Consider the following 24,228-nt stretch of genomic DNA (forward strand, 5'->3'; position numbering starts at 1 on the left):
GCCCAACTCAGATACTCCGTTTCTCATGCAGCAGATACAGTATGCCCTTTGCCCTCGCCTCTGTTTGGTCCAAGCAGGACGACATCACCCCTTGGGATAATAAATCAGTCAGAGGCCGAGGGGTTAGATCGACCCCCTGTAACCTTTGACCTTATGAGATTTCCCTCAGCCATGTGTCTGTGGCTCAACAACGCCCCTAAAGACCAGAGGAAAACCAAGCCACAACAGAACAACGCAAACAGATTCAAAGATGTGTCTGAGCTGCTTGGTTCTACATCCTCTGCTGGACTGGCTGTGGCAAGTGCGGCTGCTGCTAATGTGCTGCTACGGCTGCTGCATATATGAGCTGAAGTCTGGACTCATTCTTGAGGGTGAGAGGTGTGGAAGAGGCAGGAGGAGTTGTTGGGGGCGGCCTATATAGGTCATATTATTGCCCCCACTCCCCCCCCCCAGACATAGAGTGAATTCCAGTCCAGATGAGAAACTGGACGGACTTCAGTTGGGCAAAGGGGTTTGGCCAGCTGAGGCAGAATGTGAGGCACGGCGGACAGCTGCACCACAGAGCTACTGTAACACAGACAGGGCAAGAGACAGGGCGGTTACTGTGAAACAACACAGAAATACTGGGACCCTGCTCTGAGCGTCACTCTTGGTCTTGTGCAATGTTTAGATTCTTTTTTTAAGCTCCAATGTTAATTAGAAAGAGGAAGTGAAAACACGCCACAAACACAAGGATTCTTTGAAAAACCTGACATACAGTTCTGCGCAACGGGGCGTCATTGTTGCACACCTCTTATTACACACTGATTCTCAGAAATGACGCATTTAGAAGCGATGATGAGGAAGATGAAACAGATACAGATTTAAATCCAGATTGCTACCGTCATTTTCTGAAGGAAAAAAACCAAAAACATATTAATTTAAGTGTGACTAAAGATGACAGACAAAAAACATTAAACTAGAATGGGCAGAGTGTTATAATTTTTTTTTTAATTATTATTGTGGATCAATCTTACAGCGTACTGAAACGAGATTAAGCATATTTTGAGGGGTTGAGGTTCAGGGTCATTAAATCCTATTAAAATGGGCACTTTTCCCCACCATTTGAAAACCCCTGATGAAACTGTGTTTTTTTTTTGTTTTTTTTATCAATTAATGGTTTCTGGAGGGCAATTCATCCTCTCTGTGTTAAGATGATTAATATCAGACTGTTACATTACCACAGCATGGAAGCCAAAAGTCCTCCCCAACAGCAATACCGTAACCGTTCAACGGGTGAAAATTGAAAACAGAGTGAAAAAAAGAAAAGAATTTTAGGGAGTCGATGGACCACATCCATCCACGGCAGTCCAAGAGCAGAGGTACGTCTCATACGGTGAAGAGTCTGTTTTTCTCATTAGGCCCTGTGTTGGAGAACATGTTCACTCTTTCTTATTGCAGGAATCTTTTCAACACCAGAACTGAAGACGGCACCATGCAGACGCCCCACGAGCCTCCTGATGAGGGCAGCAGAAGCCGGACCAAAAAGAGAGAGAGTTAAAAAAAAAAGAAAAAAAGAAAAAAGATTTGGGTATATCCACATGAAATGTGGAAAGTCGATGCATTTCTGCTGCCGGTCAAAAACAGAACTTAAGACGATTTTCCATTTCGTGTCATTTTAACCGAGCGCCTGGCCTTGTCATGGGTTTTGTCCTGACAGGTCGGCTCGGTGCATGGAATGTAATTTGATGTATACTGTGGTCAGTGTTGTAACATGTACTCTGACTGACTGGAGTTGTTGGCACATTTGTTTTTGCATATGTTACACAAAGTTGCATCATATTTAAATATGTTGCATCACATCAAATCCACATCACGCCCTGACACACCCATCCTGTCGTATTCTCTCGTGTGGAAAACCTCCTCTGTTTTCATGCAGTTTTGCACAGTGTTGTAATGTTGCTAAAGACTTTAGACGGGAAAAATATATCGTCTCAAACTGATTTGAATGGATTCGTGTAAGAGGAGAGATAGATATAATTATGAACAGTCCATATGGGTCACAGTTTGGTTAAAAACAATTCATAATTAATTTAAATAATGAATTCTACAATTCATTAAAATGATTACAAATCTATGAAATATCAGCTGTTGCAGATTTATTTATGTATTTATTTATTTATTTATTTATGTATTTATTTATTTATCTATCTATCTATCTCTCTCTGTGCGTGTGTGTACACACACACACACACACACACACACACACACAAACACCATTTAATCTGTTCGTAAAGTGCAAGTTAGACACGTTTTTCCCAGTTGTTTGTTGTTTTTGGCTCTGCAGGAAAGATAAAGTTAATGTACCAACACAGAGCCATTACCACTGAGATTTATTGAGATAGTCTGCAATGCAAGTCCTTCACTTTGGGCAATGTTTTGTTTGTGTTTTTTTGTCGTTGTTTTTTAAATCAATTACAGCAAAAGTGAAAATAGCAGTACTCAGTAAGAAAAACACTATCGGCTCGGCTCAGATGTTTCAGTTGGAGACTCTGCCTTTATTTCTCAGCCAAATGCATTCAAACTCATCCCTGAGCATTCCTGACAGGATTACTGGGCCAGGTACCGTCCACTGGTCGAGAGAGAGAGAGAGAGAGAGAGAGAGAGAGAGAGAGAGAGAGAGAGAGAGAGAGAGAGAGAGAGAGAGAGAGAGAGGTGGGATTGAGTGTGCAGCAGCTCAGTCTGCTTGTTGTGCACGTCTCTCGCTGCTGCTTGAGCAGATTTGGATTGATAAGAGATAAAGGCTCTTTGATAGGCTGCAGGTGTGCCGCTTTAATGAGCTTTACCCCCGACTCCCCTGCCTTTCTTTTCCTCGAAGCCGTGCCGCAGATGCACATCTGCACATCTGTCATTCAATGCTCGGCAGCATCTCTAACCTTGTGACCTCTCCTCTGTGCCTGTCACTCATTCTCAGCCTCTCTCTCTCTCTCTCTCTCTCTCTCTCTCTCTCTCTCTCTCTCTCTCTCTCTCTCTCTCTCTCTCTCTCTCTCTCTCTCTCTCTCTGTGTGTGTGTCTCACGCACTCACACATCACACTGCTGTGTTTGAGGAGCCCAAATGATGTCAGTGCGCCTGCTATTCAATGAATTGGTTTCCCTGTGTCAATACGGCCTGTCTCGCTCGGTGAATGCAACTGAGCTGTCCAAAAAAAAATGCATTCAAGCTCCACCCACTCGGGGCATTCCAGTCAGCTAAACAAACATTCAGAAAAAAAATACAAGGGGGGAAAAAAAAAAAAAATAGTGATGTTTTTCTGGCCTGCTAAAAAAAAAGTACACTGCAGAAACAAAGAAGGAGAAAGAGACAGAGAGAGGGATGTTAGGTGTTTGTTTGTGGGCACTGGCGTTCCCCTCCGTCACAGCCCGAGGTGCCAGGGGAATAGCTTGATGACGTGCGTTGCGGCCTGGGCAGGAAACATGGGGAGGAACTTGTGGCTTTATATTAAGTGCTGGGGCGGTTAACAGGAAAAGATAACCTGTTTCTGTTGATATAGCAAGGAAGTGTGAATTCTTGGCACATGCGAGATGTTGCAGGGAGGAACAGGCCGACAGTGCCTTCCACATCTCTGATTGACTGGCTCACTGGAATTTCCTCGCGCCCTCTGTGGTTTTGTTCGGCTGGCTGTGATGGAGTGTTACAGGAATGCTTTCGGGGACATTCCTACTGCAGGGGGAAAGGTGTTTCTTATGCAAGGAACCATACTGTTACATCATAGTGGCTGCAGAATTCTCAATGATATCGTGGAGAAATGACCAGGGTTTTTTTTTTGTTGTTGTTTTTTTTTGTGTGCAGTTGAGACAGTTCCAGAAGTTTAGAGCTGTATTGCTAAAACAACCTGGTCACCGTGCTATTCTGAATACTGTCTTATGTTGTCGTGAAGTCATGGGTGCAGGTCATTGTTTTCAACTGAAAGTGTTCATGCACAGCATTCAGTGATGCAGAACTCCTTATGCATGAACACCTGTTCTCGAAAGGAACACATTCGTGCCTTATGACAATAAGAAACGGCGGCGAGCAGCATTTGTGCAGCAGAAAGCTTTTATTGCAGATAATGTCTGTCAGTGCTAATCACAGGAAAAAGCGAGACAGCGAGCTCTGCAACCGCGATCGTCGACAACAAAAGAAACAAACTCAAAGATGCTCCTGTGATTGTAGCAGCCTCATTATGTCGTAATGGTAGTCAGTTACTGGCTTGTGGCGTTCCCTCCTTGAAGCAGTGGTGCTACAGTGATGTGTTCTTTTAAAACCTTTTCATCCAAACACTGGCAATAACACGGGAGCGTTATATGGAAGCAGAGCAGATCAATATGGTGATATTTTATTACAAAGGCGATAATGCATGTCAATATATAAAATACCTTCAGCAGACTTTTGCCACAAAGCATAAAGAGTTTTTTTATAAGTCAATTGGTTTAAATGTCAAAAGTCAGAAAGTATTTATAATGCTTGTCCTTCACCACACACACGCACACGCACGCATGCACGCACACACACACGCACACACACACACACACACACACACACACACACACACACACACACACACACACACACACACACACACACACACACACACTGACTGAGTTAACAATGAACTCTTTGCCCCCATGGGGGTTGGGGTAGGCGCAATAAAAACAAAGACCCTTTGGTCTCCTTTAAATTAAAGTAAAATATATTTAAAAGTAAAATTCGCCACTTCTGAACTGCCTTTGTCGTATTTCAATGAGCTGTCAACACCATTATTATTGACTTTTACATAAAGTGCAGCAAAAAGTCAGTGACTGTGTGTATTTGCATCATCGGTTAGATAAGGTCATTCTCTCAGTGGCCTCGAGAAAAATTAAATGTCTCTACTATTATATAATAACAGTATGTTACTGACTCAACGTGTTGTGAAAAGTTGCTGAACAGCAAGAAAATATCGTGCATCTGTTTGAAATGCTGTGCTTTTAAAATTGAATTTCTTTTTACAGGCCTTTGCACGCACACATGCACATTAAATTAACAATGACTTTTGCACACAAGGGTGTTGGAGAAAACACACCATCAAATTAAAAACATTGACCCCAAAATACACATTCAAAATTAAAACTTTGATCAATTTCCAAGAAAAATTAATTGTGAAAATATTTTCAAATTCCAAGACTGATTGTGCATTAAAAAAAAAAAAAGAAAAGAAACCAGATACGGTTTTCTGATTGGAAAGTGAGTAAATTGCATAGAGGGGTTTTAATGGCTCTCATTGTAAAGCGGAGACACTGGTGCTCACTGAGCAGCGCAGATTAATGCCATTGCAAATCTCTCTCTTTTTTCTTTTGTTTTTGGAGACCAACCAGTCAATCAGTGAGGCCGATATACTTTGTCAACCATGCAGTCAGATAGTCAACCACCTCGAGTCAGGCAGTCAGTCAGTCAGTCTGGCCAGGGTGGAGGCTCGTAGACGGACCCTTTTGTCTGAGCAGAGAAGTCCCAGACACAACAGTGGCCAACCTCGGCCCCTCACAATGGCTCTCCACACAAAGGGCCACACACTGGGACAATGGGCCGTGCTTGGAGTGGGGGTGGACGGCTGAGCTGAGGTTACCCACCTGCACACTTCAGGACTGGACCCCCACCACACCCACCCACCCATCCGCCCACCTCCTCCCTGTCCACACACATACACACACACACTCTGAGCCCCCCACTCATCTAAAAGCTTGCAAACACTGCTGCAGGTGTCTTCCTGTCGTGGTGCCACGGAGGAGGAAGCAGGGAAATTCGGTGCAGCGAAAGCCTCAATTTTGGTTTTACAACAGAAGATAGTAAGAGACTGAGACACGTGTAATAGAGTTACTGCAGTCAAATGTTGTTTGGCCATTTATTGATGCCCCGTTTCTGGCATGCATCACCCAAATGGGGGAAAAAAAAAAAAAAAGGATTTACACAAATAATCATTTTTCCTCATTTTACACTTTGTATTTCTAATAACAATGTAATTTTCTGGTTGAAAAATAAAACAAGGACTACCAGATTCCAGAGGATGTTGGTACCGTTAACTCAATACGTACCACAGTGGGATTTTATCTTAAATTCATGTTGAGGGTGTGCATTCAATCATGTGAGTGAAACATCAATGACAAGCAACGGTTTTTTTTGTCACTTATTTTCTACACCTCACTTATAAACTGAAAGGTTTCAATACTTTCTTCTAATGCCTATTGGGAGAGTTAGTCTTTGTTTAAATGGAATAATTAACATGTCATCCGATGAAATATTCTAAATTGTTAGTGTATTTTGGATTTTCATGACTTACAAGCACAAATTATTGATAAAACCAGGCTTGATACATTTCAGCTTATGTGTGATCAATCAAAAATATGCTGTGAATTAAACAGGACGAATGAGTTGATTATCAAATTTTGTACATTTGAGCTACAAAAATAGAATTTGAACCTTTTAAGATTATTATTAAAATTAAAAATAAAATACAAAGTCTGTTTTCTCCAGGTAATACATGAAAAAATATTAGAATGTAATTTTGCACCTGTGATGAATTTAAGGCTAGGAATCCTGCAGAATGTTTTAAAAATAACTTTTCAATATGCCCAATATATAAAGTTTCAAAATGTAGTGTGTACTTATGATGCAGGAGATGAAAATAGCAGCCACAAGTCAGAGAGATTTAATTTTCTGCATTTAATTGATTGCAACACAATTGTTTGACCACACGTTACAAAATGCACATCAAAATTTTTTTTTTTATCAGGCTCAGTTTGCAACCTTATAAGAAAAAAGAAAAAAAAAGAAAAACCTACCAAAAATATGCTTGTACAAAATAAAACAATTATAATAAAGTAAATGCCACTTTGGATAACCATAATAAAAAACCCATTTTTTTTATTCTACATAAAAAAGGCTTACATAAATAAGTTAGTATAATTTCTCAGTGTTTTTACAAAAAAATTATGTACATAAGTACATTGCAAAGATTTACACAAATACACAGGCATAGTGACTGCATTTCTACCGAGACCAGCTGTTTTCTGTCTCCATCCAGGTGCACTCACACTCACACACACACACACACTCTCTCTCTCACACACCCGGGTGAACATAAACCACACTTCAGGCAAATAAAGAGGGAAGCTTTTAGATGCTCACAGTTGCATCCTCAGCAGGCTAACACTTTTTTTTTTTTAAATTAAAAAAAAAAAAAAAAGCATGAACATCTGTGATATCACAAAGGAATTCAATGTGAAGTCAATTAAAGAGCACAGGCACACGCTGCCGTCTGTATTGAAACCACCGTGGATTTTGGTATTGTAGGACATTCAACCCCTGTGCAGAAGGAAGAAGAGAAGAAACAAAAAAACAAACAAAAAAAAAAAAAGAGAGCACCCGGGCTCATTGAAACATGAGGAATTCAAAAAGGGGAACACAACCTGTGCAGTTTGTACGATCTTTTTTTTTTTTTTTTTTTCCTTCAATATCTGAGTACCTCACAACACCGCTATGATCATCTTCCAGGAATTAACTCACACACCCCCACTTACAAAATAAATATTGGTCGACTTAAAAGTCCAAACAGAAATGTTACACTTCTTCCTGTGCTGATTTTCCCACGGCACACGAACGTATGGGACAACTTAGGCCCCGGTCACACTGACGACCACAAGGAGGGGGAAATGAAATAGGAAAGGATGAGCTACATTTGTACCGTTCTTCACTGCCGAGTGAGGAAGATGACGAAGTGAAGACACACTGTTGAGAAACCGTCAGAAGCCGTGAATTCTTTGATTTAAATGTTGCAAATAAGGACTGTGACAACATCGCACTGCTTTTTGAAAAGAGAAAATGAAACAAACAAAAAAAAAAAAAAACGGAAAACAGGAACAGCATTTTGGAAAACATGTCTCAAACTACACTGCAATTCTTCAAGTCAAATCAAAATTCACACTTTCTTTTACATAAAGGATTTGTTTTTAAATCATGTTTTATGTGCTACATATGGAGAGAAATATAATATATATATATTTATATATATATTTATTTACACACAGGTAGTAAAAAAAAAAAGGAGCAAAAAAGGAAATCAAACCTAATTGCACACTGCTACATTGACTGCTTTTCGAGGCAGTAACTTTTAATTGAGTGCCACAACTTTAGTGTTTCTATTCAGTGCTTCAACAGCGTCCTCCCCAGTCTTCAGGAGAGTTGATATGTTTCTGATGCTGTGTGGATCATCTTCCTCCAAATTCAGCCAACACTGAGGTCTTCTTCCCCCCCAATCATGGTAAGAAGAAGGGGGGGGGATTCGTCTTCTGCTCTGTGGGATGAGCACATATAAAACACAAGAGATTTAGCAGAAATTAAAATCTGTAGAAATAATAAAAAAAAAGCAATGCTGCACATCATATGATGAAAACAAAGCAGAATCAAAAGAAGGTTTGCTGTGTATTTTTCTTATTTTGATCCTAACAGATGGCACACATCTGCCTCCGAAAATTGTTATAAAAAAAAAACACACACACACACAAAATTGCAGCTATTTAATTTGCAGCGGAGGAAACAACCAGCAGGCATGTTTTGGCGAATCAAGAACTTTCTTCAACGTAATCAACCGAAAAATCCAGCAGCTCTTAATACACACATAAGCATTTGGCTCGATAATCCAAATTCTATCACAACTTTACTCCTCTTCTGAGAGCTGCAGGGCTCTGATCTGCAAGCACACACACACTTCACCGGGAGGGACGAGTGTGTGTGTGTTGTAACCTTAGTGTGACACACACACACACACACACACACACACACACACACACACACACACACACACACACACACACACACACACACACACACACACACACACACACACACACACACACACACACACACACACACACACACACACACACACACACACAGGGACCTGCCCCTTCCCGTCTGTGCTGTCTCCGTGATGAGGGCAGTGGCTGCTGACGTGTTACTACTACACTGTTGTTCACCGCTTGTTGTTTACACTTTGAGACGGAAACTCGCAGCGGCTGCAAATACGCACCGCGCACTTCTCCTATCCCCTGTCCTCACTTTAAAACTCATTAAAAAAAAACAAAAAAAACAACAACCCATTGCGAGCGACACGAGAGCAAAAAAATGACGAGTGAAAAGCAGAGTTTTACCCCACTTTCACTCCCGATGCTAATGAATGAGACTGACAGCACGACCGAGATGGGAACATCTGGAGGTTTATTACGCGCAAAATAAAAGGGTTCGCGCTGTGGAACGTGTGCAGCTGTCTGCTTTCTTACACACAAAGTAGCAAACTCTTAATTTTGTAGCTCATAACGCGTTACGAGTAAACATCCTGATGGTTACATAAGGCAGAGTCTTGCAAAAAAAAAAAAAAAAAAAGGAAAAAAAAAAACCTTTTCTTACCGTTTGGCGTCCTCACGTCGGCCTCTTGGGGCTGCTCTTTCTGGGTGTGTGTTCTGCTGAGTGGCTCAGACTCGGACAGTTAATCTCATCCGAGCTGGTGTGTGACCTCTTACTTTGGGCCGAGAGGTCTGTGGGAGGACAGATCATTTTACAACTAAATCTGACAAAAGAACACAACACATTACTGCGAGCTGTCGGTGCGTAATTGTGCGCAATCGCGCTCGAGGCTGATTGTTTGAAATGCCATTACAGTGTCGGGGATGTTGCAAGTGAAGGAGATCCGACATTAGAAATGGGTGAAAATGGGAGCTAGTGGATGGAAGGTTCGTTACCGTGACACGCAGGTCGTTTCCTCATCCCGGTGCACTGCTCCGTGCACTCCATCGGACCCTCGGACCTGTCGGCGTCCTCGCCCGGAGTCACCACCACCACACAGCTATGATTCCCGTTTAGATCCACATTGTTATTCCCGGCGGAGCACACGCCTTTCTCCCTCCGCGGCTGCCGGCTGTAGAAATCCGGGACGTCCCTGCAGTCCACTAGTTCCCAGTCGAGCCTGCCGTTGGTGAGCGGCGCGTGATTGGCGAAGTCGAAGCCCCACTTGGCGGAAGCGGCGTCCTCCAGCTCCCGCAAGTGTCCCTTTAAATCCCTCTTTAACTCTTCGTGATCCACCGAGCCGAAGAGGCTCCTGCAGGCGGACGGCTTCGGGTGCTCCGACACCCGGGGCTCCGTGCGCTCCAGCGTCGGGCTCCCGTTGGAAAGTCGAACATCTGACATTTTTCCCCTTCCGAAGAAAGACGCGATTTTCTCAAGCAGCCGGGAGCGTCCAGTTTTCACGAGAGAAAAAGCCCCCAACGCTACAAAAAAAAAAAAAAAACAAATAGGGAAAAAAAAAAAAAAAAGAAGAAAAAGAAACGGGTCTCTCCTGCTCGACGCGCGGATCCAAAAAAAAACGAGCGTAAAACGGCGTTAAGCCATGCAGACGGAGCTGGACACGCTAACGGCCGCGGCGCGCGACAGTGCGAGTGGAGTCTCCGCGGACCATCAAAACAAAGTGCTCGGGAACTGCAGCCGCTCTGTCACTTTGCTCCCGGAGTAAGAAGAACTGCGGACAAACCTGCTCAGTACCCAATATGGCGATTGAGAGATGTAGTGAGGATTGAGAAGGGGAGGACGCCCGGGGAGGAGGGGGGGAGGAGAGGGGGGCAACATGATTGACACGCCGAGCTATTTAAACGCGGATGAGGCCGCTCATTGGTCAGAGCACCTAAGGCCCGCCCAATTCTTAAGGTCGACCAGTTAAATAACGGCAGTAAGCGTGGAGAGAAATGGTCTTCAAAAGGAACAGCAAATTATATAATTGAAGAATTTAATCATTCATTACTACACTTATACAGTAAAAACTAAATCAATTTTATTTCAACACTTTTATCAGTAATATTTTATATACTGTACGCTTGATTCTCATTATCTATAGACTGAGATATTGGAGTGCAAGTTTTACTTACAACTATGACAGGGAAATAACCATTTCAATTGTATTTTATTTTACAACATGTACTCATATGTAACTGTACACAGCTCGGCTTCACTTCTGATCATTTTTTATTTCTCGATTAATGAGCCCATTAAAACATCATGACTTAAACAAAGCCAGTATAAACAGGAAAAGATGCCGGTAAGAATAATAATAATAACAGGTAACTCAACATGAAACTTGCATATATGAAAAGTTGAAAGCAAATACACATATACTCATGTGCTTCATTTAAAAATCCTTTTTTCCCTAAATGAGCTTTCGAACCATTTAAATAATTCTCTACACTTGTGCATGTGCGGTCCATTTTTTCCCCCTGTCAAATAAAATGAAATATATGGAGCATATTTCTGATATAACATAACATGAAATTTAGGAGTGAAATTACTGTCAAATATGCAAACGTAATATTTTTTAAAATAGGCAGTGAAATGTTTACCTCATTAAATTAATTAATGAACATTCCTCCTTAAAAAAAATGACGTTTCAGTGTCAAAACTATTTAATTTAAACATAAAAAGTAACAAACGTTGTCAATGTGGAAATTGTGCATTTTTCAAACTGTTTCCACCAACAATGTGGAGCTGCAATGACAATGAGTGAGGACACAGAAGAACAGAAGCCATCAGAGCAAAAAGAGAGGGAAAAGAAGATGTACTGAAGGAAGAAAGCCACACATCTAAAGTGCAAAAATGCAAAAACTACAACAAAAAGTTAAAAAAATAAAACGAATGTGTGATATCCTGCAAGCTGAAACTGTTGTAAGAATTCTATTTTACACCACAGGGGAAAGTGACATTTTTCTAAATAAATAAATATAATCAAGAACAAATCCCCCCCAAACTTTTTTTTCCCCTCTTTAACAATAGGCAATCAACCAGTATAATGTGCGTGTCTTGGGATTTATTAAAACATTCCTTTCTTCACTTTATGACACAGTTTACACTTTCCACCACTACGACAGATGGAATAAACTCCCAGATTAAAACAGATGTTGACCTCACAATGTCCCCGGATTGAAAGGAACACAATTTGCTTTAAATAGAACTATAACCTGTTTGCGAGAAATGATGCAATTTAATTTTACAGTGAGCAATTATTTACTCTCAGGGTCACAGCAGGCTACCCGTTGCCGTGAAATAAAGAGCTTACGCTTGGGGCAAGGCTGCCCTCTAGTGTTCACTCTGGAAACTGCAGCAGCAGTACAAAGTAGGCAGAAATTTGTCTTTAAATAGAAATCACTTTAATACTCAATGAACAGCATATCTGTACATGTACACATTTTTTTACAGAACAAACGGAGGCAGTCCAAAAAATCCAGCTAAACATCCGTTCATCAACTCTGGGAGCTCGCTGAGGTGAAACTGCCTACCTTCCAGGTCCCGTCAACGGTTCAAGTCCCCCGCCATCACAGACTGAGCCACTTGATTATGTAGAAGTTCTTCTTGCCCACTCGGAGCAGCGTGAGTCCATTGGAGAGGATGTGGAGTTTGGGGACGAGTACCTGCTCTGGTTTGTCCACCCGCCTGTGGTTGATCCACACCGCGCCGTCTGAAACCATCTGGTACCTGCACGCCGACATTGAAACGGCAATGAAAGCCACATCGCCGAGGGTACACTTCAATATCACGCCATGTTTTGGTTTTCTCTCTGATCAGCAGTTGTCCATGTTGTGTGTTATTTGCATCATCATGCTTGGATGTAAAATGCTATTAACAAAAGCGTGTAATGGTGGTGAAAGCGACAAAATGAACGAAGCACAGCCTCACCCTCGGGGCCCTGCAGGGATGGCGCTGATGGCGCGACAGGCGTCGATCACACTGGTCCCCGGTTCCAGCAGCATTTCGTGGAAAGGAGCCTCCCTGAAGAGTTCCTGCAGCTCCTCGTCGCTCATTTCCTCCAGGGCCTGCACGCTGCTGTGATACAGCGCATTGGTGCACCTGCAGCGACGGCGGGAAATAACATCATGTGGGGTAAAGAAAAGCCACATCGTTCCACCGTGTTGGTTGAGGATCCGTCAGTTCGGCACCGCCCCTGACCTCTTGGCGCTCTCCAGGCCCTCCTGCCCGTGCACCAGCTTCGTCACTTCGGCAGCCAGTCGTTTGTGCGCCAGCCGTTTCCCGGGATCCTCGCGCTGCTGCTCCATCAGCCGCTCCACCTCCGCCAGAGGCAGGAAGGTGAACAGTTTCAGGAACCTGCAACGACGTCCACACAACACACACCCGGTGGATATTTCGGTGTCCGAGGCAGCGGGGGAGGGTGCGGCGGTGTCCCCCTCGTCTTGACCACGTACCCCTCCACGCTGGCGTCGGGCTGCCTCAGGAAGAACTGGTAGAGTTCAAAAGGTGACGTCTTGTCTCTGTTGAGCCACACGGCGTTGCCGGCCGTCTTCCCCAGCTTGTCCCCGGCGGAGCTGGTGACCAGAGGGACGGTCAGGCCGAACACCTCCTCGCCGCTCACTCTGGACAGACAAGGAGCAGCTCAGGCTCACAATTCAGGGAAGCATTAAAAAAACAAATAACTGTTTGGTCCTCCTGATGCCTTCATTTTCATCATTGCTGATAAATTGCAGGCAACATTGATGAGATTTTTAATCTTGATGTCACTTGAGGGCTTAACTTTGCAACACTAACAAATTATTCAACCTGCACTCTGGGAATAGCTACAGAACTGGTTCTTGAACATGTTTTACACGTAGTAGATTACATTAGAGGTGCAAACATTTATCATTGTGTCCTTTCAGTCAGCCATTTCTTCTTCTTCTTTTTTTTTTGTTATAAAGAAAGTTAGCTATTCCTTTGTTGAGCAGACATTACTGATTGGTGTCTCCATGCAGAATACCCAGATTCAACCAAAGTGTCTCAAACTATTCATAATAACCAATGTGGAAGATATTTGGAAAAGTAGTTTGAGAGGATGAAGCCTCCCTCTCAAGTCTAATGTTGGCAAAGGAGCCTTCTCAATGTTTTTCTTTTGTTTTGTAATAAGAGATATGTTTAATGGCTCTTAGACTCCACGGGCAATAAGGAATCATGGCTCCTCTGGTACGCTCTTATATCATATATAAAATAAGGACGCCTTTACTGTTACACATGTGGCTCTGCAGTAAAAATGTATGCATCTCTAATACACCAACAGACAATGTTGGAGTGTGTAGTGCCTTCATCACGTTTGTTAAAGACATTATTTGCTGTCAAGCAACACTGAGTTGTGAGGAAACCCCCCCCCCACACACACACACACACAGGAAAGTAACCGCTCCTGATCAGAACAAGCTGTCGGGACATTTACTTGTGAATGTACTCGTGTCCAGACATCAGATTGCCCAGCTGGTCGGTGCCTCCGAGCTGGATCTTGCAGCCGTATATTTGGTGGAGGTGGTGGAAGTCATAAGCTTGGAAGAGCTGGTAGGTGAACTCTGTCAGGCTCATACCGTCCGCGCTCTTGAGCCGGGACTGCACGCTGTGGCGGCTCAGCATGGTGCCCATCCGGAGGTGCCTCCCGGCCTCGGACAGAAAGTCCACCACTCCCCAGCTCTTATACCAGCTCAGGTTGTTCAGCACGCTCACCGTGCCCGGCCTCCTGGAGCCGTCGTGGAAGTGCAGCTCGTGGTTGGTGAAGATCCTCTGGATGCTCTCCCGGATGCTGCGGGTGTTCGCCTCCGCGGTGTCCGCGCACAGCCGCTCCCGCTCGCTCGTCTTCCCGCTCGGGTCCCCGATCTGCGCCGTGGCGCCCCCGAGCAGAGCGATGACATGGTGCCCCGCGCTCCGGAAGTGCAGCAGGCCGATGAGGGCGAGCAGGTTGCCCACATGGAGGCTGTCGGCTGAGGGGTCGAAGCCGCAGTACACCGTCTGAGCGCCGGACTGGAGAAGCCGGGGGAGCCGGTCCTGCGCCGCGTCGTCCGGAAACGAGTCCTTCAGAATGCCGCGTTTGTTCAGAGAGAGGAGCAGTCCGCTCTGTGCGGGAGAAGAACCGTGGAATCCAGACGTGAGGTTAATATTACTTCTCTTGAGGAGCCTAAGGAGTCCATGCCGCGAAGCACAACGGCGGGTCCTCACCATGGACGCCGCCATGTTGGACAATGTGACCAGGAGGAGGAGGAGGAGCCTGGTAGGGGTCACAGCGCGCTCTGGCGGTCTCGAGCCGGGGTTACAGCTCCCTCGACTCGGTTTGAAGAGCCCCAGCTGGGCTACAGTGCCCTCTAGCGCATCAGCTGTCACTGGACTCGTTTTCAGGCTCAACCTGAAACATCAGTCACACAATATAGTATGGGCTCAACAGGAAAAACAGGAAGCAAGGCTGAAGACACATCCCAGAGGCCCGAGTCCTCGAAAAACTCATTATAAACCAGATTTTACTTCCTTATAATCTGCATTCTTTTATAATATTGACAACCACAGAGGCCTCAAATCAAGATCGAAAGTGTGAAATGTAGGCTGGTTTGTATGAACGATCCTCAATGTGTTTGTACAAATTATGTCAGTGCTGGCATTTGTGTTGTTATTATTTCACAGCACCAATAGATTTAATCAAGTTATTTGAAGGTGGCAATATGTCCACGAAGATAAATGCGCTTTCATGAATGAATATGCAAATACTTTTTTGATGGCACAATATTAGGACAATTTACAAGTGGCTTGTCTGTCGTAACTATTGAAGTAATTAAACTACATTTAGAATAACTAGTTTGATTAACATTTTTCACAAAGTCCCTGGACTAGCCCTTACAGTGCTGATGGCTCAGCTTATGTGTCACAGTAATATTACAACCAGCCTGATTCAACACAGTTAAAAGTAACACACAAGGCTTTTTTCTAACTAACTAGTTGTTTCATTTTCAGTAACTACTAATCTCTTGAAGACATAGACCTAATTAATAACTCCAATGGAGAGTCTTCACTTATAGTTTTAGGGAGTTTTAGGTTAACCATTTAATTGAAAAGTAGATTTTCTTGAGATTAAACCCAAATACATGGAGGAAACCTGTATACTCTCAGAGAGAGCACGTAAACTCCACACAGAAAGTCATCGAACCGGGGATATTCTCGCAGTGAGGTGAGATTGGTAATCACCATTTCACTGTGTGATTGTAACAAAATTCCAGACTAAAATTGATCCAAAGGTGGATTTTAAAATCATTTTTATTTTTAAATCCATTTCAATGTCAATCTGTTTCATTCTTTAAATGACTAAATATACATTCATCAAACATTTACAGTATTGTTATCAAGCCACAGTACACATTAACAACATCCAAGGACAGTCTCTGTGTCTTTGCATTACACTATAGCCACAAAAACAAATTCCCTAAATTTAGGAATTGGGGAAAAAAAAAAAATCAAATATCTATTTCCTATAACTGCTGCCCCTCTGGTAACACATTTCTGTGGCTTCTGGAAAATGAAACTCAAACGAATTACTACCGTTGGCGTTTGTGTGCTGTAAGGCAGAACACTACAATCTCACTGCAGAGAGACGAAGATGGAGAAGGATAAACAGTACTTCTCTATAGTCCTGAGCTAGTTCAACAAAGGAAGACTAAGATTCCCTGATACAAGTTAAAAAAAAAAAAAAAGTCCCTTGTAAATTCACAAAACAGACACTCTTAAACAGTAAGTCACAAATTCACACGACTTCTCTTCCAGTCTTGCACTACTGTTTAAACTTTTTTAGTTTTGTTTATTGCAGAAAAAAAAAATCTATTATTATTAGTGAAATGGAGCTCCAATATGAATCTTGAGCTTTGTTCCGACTGGTCTTTACATAGGACATTTTCCTCAATTAATTTCTGTGGGACTGTAATGTGTCACAAGTCAAGTCTCATTGTTTTGAATCTCTGGTATTTTACATGGCATTTCCACACAGTAAGGCACACAATGTTTGTGGTTGTCCCCCAGGACAGGGCTCTGGGACACCCAGGAACTTGTGAGTGGAAAAAAAAATAAAAATTGAGCTGCGCCCAGATAAGTTCTGCAGGCGGTTCTGACGTTTCAGTGACAAACAAACACGGAGAGGCAGCTTGAAAGTCAGTAATCTACTCATGGCGTAAGAAATGTTTGGTGAGATTTAGCAGCGAGCGAGAAGTGAAAAGGAGTTAAATTATGACAAAGTCAGACTTACAAAAAAAAAAAAAAAAAGCATATACTGCAAGTGCATTACTACTGCATCATCTTTACTCTAATAGCATGTGATGGCAAATTATAAGTGCATTTTGCCGAAATTAACCAACAGATGCATTGTGCATGCAAAATGATCATTCATGTGTTTGTTCAATAGAATGAGGCAGCTATGGAACGGCTTTGATAACTACGATGAATCTCTATGCATATATTACCCTATTTGTTTTTTAGTGTGCAACCTGAGAGGCGAGTATAACAAGAGGAGATCAGTGATGTATTGTCAGTGCTGGGTGGTCACTTCTCATCTAATACATGCTTTTCATAGTATTCAAAGGTCACTGAGGTCAAGTTTGAGTGAAACACCTGAAGTTGTGTGCTCCTGCTGCCCGGCACACTGTGTGTATGGTTTCAGTTTAAATCACAACAGCTTCATTTCAAAACATCAGCGAAGTACAGCTGAACTAAAGTGAACGGATATTACAGCCTTGATCTTTCTCCATCGAAATATAGCAGTCAAAGGAATGTCCCCAGTGGGATTTGGATGTATGGATATTCAGTTTGCCCTGTTACACCTTAAGTCTATTTACACGGCGCTCGTCAACAGAACTGTGCCGTTTTCACACAAAAAAAAATTTGATTTAGTCATACATATGGATTGTAGTATAAAAATATGATCCAATTCAATTTAAACAAGTGGTATTTAAGAAAAACACAGTAGATAACTACACATACCTCAAAAATTTTTTACATTTAAAGTATTTACCAAACTCAGGGATACAAAAGTTGATCATCATTAGTACCTTGTATACCTCAAAAGTTAAACGTTGGGGCAAGCAGTCGATGCATTGATTTCGGCTATATACAGGAACTATATTTATACAATGTAATGTCAATATAAACACACACAGCCCTTCGCTGAGAACTGACTCAATTATGCCACGATGATTAGAGGACATTTTGGTTGGATAAGAAGATGGGAAATACATTCTTTCATGGATTAACATATTATCCAAGCCATTAGACATGCATGTTTCCATAGTTTCCTCATCAGGATTCCCTTGCAGTAAGTCATCTGCTCAGCATGATCATTTTAATACAAAAGGCAGTGTGATTTGTTTTTAAAGAAAAATGCAGGAGTGGCCTTTTCACATGCCAAGTCATCATCATCATCATCATCATCATCGTCAGATGGAAAAACAAACAACAAAACAAAAAAAAATCCACAGAATGGGAAGATATTTGATCTTACTCACCAGGCAGACTGAGGTAAAATTTCATTGGCTCATGTGTATAAATGCTGAAATTGAACATTGTGATTTTTAAAGAACCGACCAGACCAAAACGGAACAATCCTTTACCCAAACAACAAAAGGTCGCACACCACGGCTGCTTCGAGTGAACAAATCATTCGTCGTTGATTGTTATGCAGACTATGAAATTTACAAAATCGTTGATAAAACCGGACTGATGGGTACAAAAATAATCAGTTTGAATCAATCTGAATCAATCTTCCTGTAATGCGGTTTAACTTGGTGATACCTCCTGGACATGAAACAGGATGGAGTGCCGAATGTCTGTGCTCGTGTTGAAGAAGTCGGCCTCGGACAGAGGACGTCAAAGTGTCGTACAAACAGAACAGGGTTGCTTGTGCTTCAGATGTGCACTGTGGTTCTCTGCGTGTGTGAACCATAGAACTTTACCAGCGGTCATTTCAGTCTTCATATCAAGAGTCTGCAACCTTTTTTTCCCCCCCACGTGTAAACGTACTATTGTCTCTACAATTTGTGGACAAATTGCATGTTAAGTGTTGATGAATTTGTTAGAAAAATAATATCAGCATTTTTTTTCTTCTGTATTGTTAAGAAATATGGCTTTAAGGATATATATACAGTACAATTAAATGATATAGTTCAGGAGCCCGGAAACACCTTAGATGTGTCTGTTTTGTTTTTGTTTTTTAAAAAGAGCTGGTGCATTGATAACATTGCCTGCAATCTTTAACTGAATTAGCAGAAGCTGCCTTGCTTTCCAACGGTAGTTTCGGTGCTACCACTGAAGTCGTTCAGGTAATATGGCTCTTTGACTTCAGCATTAAAAAAAAAAAAAAAAATCTAATCAAAGGTACAGCTGGAGTGGAGAATTATCAAGCTCACTTTGCCTCCTCTTTTGAAGGACAGGATGACCACAGAGGTCATCTCGGGAGCTTCAAATGAGCATTCAGAGTTTGGTCAGAGATTGCATACACTAGTGGCTGGATAGGGGCTTGACCAGCTGTATCATCACATGGGATCATATGTGATTTGACTCTGGCTGGGAGGGTCCACACCACTGGCTGAAGAGCACTGTGTGTTCACCCCAGAAAAACCTGCGGCGTCCCGCCACGTCCTCCGGCGCAGACGACAAGCTCAATAACTATTGCCGCACTTTGGGGGTCCAGTGGTTCACCCCTAGCTTATGGAGGCGGGGGACTTATCCTCTTGTTGTGTCCCTGACAACAACAACAAAAAACAACAAAAAAAAACCAAGATGGGTAGAGGTGTCCCTCCCTTGGTTATTCCTCCACACGTCTCAGTACATGTCTCTGTAGATCTCCTGCAGCAGCGGGTGCAGCGAGGTGTCCTCTGTCTTTTTGATCTCCTGCACCAGCTGTGCGTGCTCTGTGACAAGCTGCCTGAGGTCAGCCAGTTTCTGCAGCAGTTTGGGGAAGAGGAACGCGTCGTCGGGATGATTGGCCAGCAGGTGGAGCTGGAGGACCTGCACAATGTTCTCCTGCATGGCCTCAATATGTGCCACATTCACCAGGCCCGGTCGGTCTAATCACAGAGCAGACAAGGAAAAGAAACAAACAAATATTTGTGGCAATATCAACTCATTGCGTCTTTAATGGAAAATTAGTCATTGCAAAAAGTCGGATTTTCCCGGCATCCTCACCTCCACAGCAGATGATGGCAGCGACGAACAGAGCCAGGTCACTGTCGTCCAGCTCCAGTGCATTAAACTTCATGGCGAACTGGAACTTGGGCTCCATCATGTCGCTGAAGGGTCGCCGCAGGCTCTTGAGGAATTCCCGAGTGATGAAGCCCGCGCCGTACGCCACAAGAAGCCCGTCCTTGTTCATGCTGGAGGCAAGCATGGCGAAGAGGGCTTCATACACGCCGTATTTCAAAAGAGTCACCTGGTCGTTGAGGTCCAGACTGGAGAAGCCCGGGACGGACTTTGCGAACTCCGTGAGCTCTGTGACGGTTTCCACCGACGTGCACTGGCAGCAGTGGAAAATCCGGACTTCAGCCTCCCTGTCTTTCAGCATTTCCCCCGAACCGACCATCTTGGCCACCAGCGTCTGCTCTGCCAGCTGGAGGGTCTCCATGTCGTGGATGACAAAAGGCTATGGACAGCAGAGAGGAGAGACCGTCCTGTGAGCCCAAAGTGTCTGGTTAACAAAATATGTTTCCCAGTCGGGATGCAACACAGGCAGAACAGTGTGTACTGTGCTGTGGGCCTACATAAATAAACCTCACTTGCATAAATATGGAAAAGCTGAATCAGCAAACCTCCTTGTATAAATAGCTGCTCGAGTTTGGTGTTTACACATCAGAGAAAAGGCTCCGGCTCTTATTGTCCCCTGAATGGTTAAACAATGACACAGTTGCTCCCCGTACGACACGATCACCACTGTAAATCACAACACGACAGAATAAACCCAAGAGGAAATGACGGCTTTCGAGACGGGGAGGAAGAGGCCCACGAAAGCCGACTTGACAGAGAGTCTTTGGCGTACGCACAGAAGCAGAGGGGAGAAGTCGGGTTTTTTAGCTGCGTCACCATTCCCACTGTGGAGAAGGAGCATGACGAGCAGATACACCTGCTGCTTCAAGTCATACGAGACCTCTGACTCGTGAGAGCTGCTCTAATTGTAGGCTGGAGATTTGAGCAAAGGAATGGGCGACACGACGCCGAGCGGTTTAATTCGGCACTTCAGTACTTCAAGTCAGAGGTGAAAACGTCGAGAGAAATGGAAGATGTGCCCAAGTACAAGGCGAGTCCGACAGAATAAAACAGGGCGGCAAAATAACAGACGGCCCGCCGGAAAGTTAAGCTTTCCGGCAAGTTACTTGACTAACTTCGAATTCGCTGCACATCTGGTGACACCACAACAGTATGGGTTCATGTCAGGCTACATCGTTTCCATGGATAGCAGCATTCTTTTTCAATTTACATTGGCAGCAGTTCCTCACTCGTGTTGTAAATCCAGTGAGGCAGCATTTTCATGTTGATTTCACATGTTGGGAGTGATTTTTATTCTGATGCGACATTCCTGAGCAGCAGATTTAAATGAATAAAGTCAGCAGCTAGTAAAATGAGTTAGTGTCTATAGGTTTGTTACGTAACATAAATGTACATTTCCATTGTATATTTAAATAAGTAGTGATCCACAGATTTTATCTTTGTTGCGGTTTGAGTCTTTTTTCTCAGATATTTTGACGATTTCACCTTTTATGACACATAACCTTTGCTTTCCAGTTTTGCTTTAATCAGTTTTATAAATGCACTTATCATTATTATTATTATTCCCATCATCAATACTAATATTACATGTTGCATTTACTTTGCAAGCAAGAGTAAAGCACTTCATGTGCAGTTCAAATGAACGTGGTGTCCCCGTCTTCCGTCACTCATTATTCATTCCCCCAGACAGAAAGACATGAAGTCCCAGTACCATGACGCATGCCAAACCACCTGTTGCTCCGTCACAGAGTGTATCCAAGTATTGATGGCTCCTATTGATGCCTCCAGTGTGACAGCAGTGTTTAGTATGGATTTATTTGAAAACAAGCTAAAGAATAAAAAATAAAAAATAAAAAAAAAACACCCTGCAGATGCTTCGCCCAGAGTAAATCACATCACAGTGAAATCTGGCGAGTCCAACAAAACATGAACCTCATGGCTGATGTATTACAGTCATTTTTTCAGTTTTTCCTCCCTGAAAGCACAAGAGACCCAGTAACTCAAACTTGACACAACTCTCTGGCTCATATATAGGGCTAACATACATTGCATACATACATATATATATATATATATATATAAAATAAAATAAAGTAAAAACTTGTAATAGCATGACTTCACACTAAATGTAAGGGGGAATCAAACTGTCCATTTCCAAGTGAGCAATTTCCAGTGGTTGAAATCTTTCGTCTTCGGAGACAAAATCCATGTTGAACATGGATTTGCACTTGAGCTGACCTGCCCCTTTTGACCTTTTTCACACCTACATACATCCATCCGTGGAATTCACAACACCCTTGACCTTCCTCTTCTTGACCCCGTTTTTTTTTTTTTCCACAGATGAAAAGAAAACACAAGAGACAAAACGGAGCGGGAAGGCTTTCGGTGGGGCTGGGGACGAGTGACGAAAAGAAAAGAGCAATGGAGGGAAACGGGCGGTGAGGGGAGGTGTGGTGGGCTCACACACTGGCCCTTTATATCACTTTTGCGCAAACAGACGTTTCCTTGTCCTGCTTGTGTGTTGGCTTGTGCAGCGCTGATTGAGCAAGTTATTTCTGTCATGGGCCGCCTGCAAATAATCTCCAAAGTGCTGACTGCCAGGTCATATTGAGACACTGGACTGATTGCACTTGTTTAATGTGTTTAGAATTGGATTAAAATCGGGCCCTTTGGGAAGGACCTAATTCCATAGTTGCAAGAAAAGAAATGACCTTGGCCTGTGAGGAAAGCGGTAATAAAAAGAGCCACACAAATGCAGTCCACACACAGCACCTTTCACTCACCAACCCACAACTCTTAGTCAACATACAGGGGTGCTGGTCTTGCCCGTGAGGACAGTTCGAGCCTTGGCCTTATTCATGCTGAAGTTCTTGAGGTAGGCCTCGTAAATCTGCCTGGCCAGGGTCTTCTGGTCTGCCACATGGGGATCCTCCACCTCCCGTTCCCCCGTCACCATCTCCGCCTTCAGCTTGAGCTTTTCAGACTGGGGCATCCTACCGAACCGGATGGCTGTATGGAGGAGACCAAGAGTTCGATTGGTTACACTTTGTGACAGTTAAAGTCTGTGGATAGAGGATACAGACGAGATTCAAACATCAAATCATCAATATCATCATCATCATCATCACACAACAAACAGGGATTCAATGAATAAAGTAATTGTTGGGGATGAATAAAGTAATTATCTTATCTTATCTTATCTTATCTTAAAGCAGAAATAAAATGGCTCTTTGGCACCGTCTTCACATCTGTTCAAGCAAAGGGGCAAGAAAACACAGCAACACATCTAAACAGGAATGTGTTAACACTGAGGGTTTGGAAAAAAAACAAGTCAAGCTCAGCAGTGTGAATTTGTCTCTCAAACTGGAGAGTCGCCTTCTGCTCACACCTGACAAACCTAGATTTTATTCCATTTGAATTTAAGTGCCGCTTTTGGTCCAACTGACCACGATTTCATTTTCGATTATCTGGACACCGGAATGGTAGATCTAGTTTTCAACCTCCTCTGCTCCTATTGGTCAGAACAAAACCTTTCTGTTACACCAAACAGTTCAATGTTCCACTTTTATTTTCTGTCCAAATCTGCCACGTGACTTGTAGTGTTTCATATACGCTGATGATATTCAACTAGATGCAACTTTAAAATCAATGGATTCCTGCAGCTTGGAGACTATTTATATCAAAGAATTCTAACTAAGATCACACCTTGAATGTGTTAAAACTTCTTTAACTTGAATGAATCCTCCCTGTCCACCATCAGGTTCTAAAAACAAATCTGGGGGTGGGGAGTAGGGGTTACAAATTATTAAAAATGCTGCTGCACTTGCCTCCTCACAATGACTTAAAGTGACATTTAGAATAGGATTGAAATTGTTTTAGTTACTTTTAAAGTTTTAAATGGCCTTGGACTTTCATACATCTTATTAGTCCTTAATGGTTATAATGTTGCCATGTCTTTGCCATTTTGCGTTTGGTGTCATGCTATTGTGAACAGTCATGCAAGTAGCAATAGTACTTTCCTGATGAAACTCCAGTTCATTCATTTTCTGTAGCATTTCACTGTGTGATAAAGAGATCATGTGTACTCTCCAACAAACCCTTGCTTTTC

At 42.9% G+C, this 24,228-nt stretch overlaps 3 protein-coding genes across 3 annotated transcripts in view; all 3 read right to left on the reverse strand.

The window, feature by feature from the left end:
* Positions 1-8,240: 8,240 nt before the first annotated feature.
* cdkn1bb (cyclin dependent kinase inhibitor 1Bb) lies at positions 8,241-10,302 on the reverse strand. The gene is made up of 3 exons (XM_080504306.1): positions 9,791-10,302; positions 9,459-9,586; positions 8,241-8,346 (listed from the first exon to the last, which is right to left on the reverse strand). The coding sequence occupies exons 1-2, from the start codon at positions 10,233-10,235 to the stop codon at positions 9,471-9,473; spliced, it is 561 nt and encodes a 186-aa protein (XP_080360432.1). The 5' UTR covers positions 10,236-10,302; the 3' UTR covers positions 8,241-8,346; positions 9,459-9,470.
* A 1,981-nt stretch (positions 10,303-12,283) lies between these two features.
* Positions 12,284-15,068, reverse strand: yars2 (tyrosyl-tRNA synthetase 2, mitochondrial; the record flags this gene model as incomplete). The annotated part of the gene is made up of 5 exons (XM_080504219.1): positions 12,284-12,563; positions 12,765-12,935; positions 13,035-13,190; positions 13,289-13,456; positions 14,287-15,068. 5 exons carry the CDS (start codon positions 15,066-15,068, stop codon positions 12,404-12,406), a joined length of 1,437 nt encoding a protein of 478 aa, XP_080360345.1. The 3' UTR covers positions 12,284-12,403.
* A 1,159-nt stretch (positions 15,069-16,227) lies between these two features.
* The window catches only part of pparab (peroxisome proliferator-activated receptor alpha b), a 28,874-nt gene continuing 20,873 nt past the window's right edge, over positions 16,228-24,228 (reverse strand). Inside the window, exons 5-7 of the mRNA XM_080505240.1 lie at positions 22,930-23,129; positions 20,046-20,499; positions 16,228-19,927 (exon numbers count right to left, since the gene is read on the reverse strand). Coding sequence (XP_080361366.1) covers positions 19,683-19,927; positions 20,046-20,499; positions 22,930-23,129 — 899 coding nt within the window. The 3' untranslated portion in view covers positions 16,228-19,682. The remainder of the gene's footprint in view (positions 19,928-20,045; positions 20,500-22,929; positions 23,130-24,228) is intronic.

The sequence above is a fragment of the Blennius ocellaris genome, assembly GCF_963422515.1.
Source record: "Blennius ocellaris genome assembly, chromosome: 11".
NCBI classification, from domain to species: domain Eukaryota; kingdom Metazoa; phylum Chordata; class Actinopteri; order Blenniiformes; family Blenniidae; genus Blennius; species Blennius ocellaris.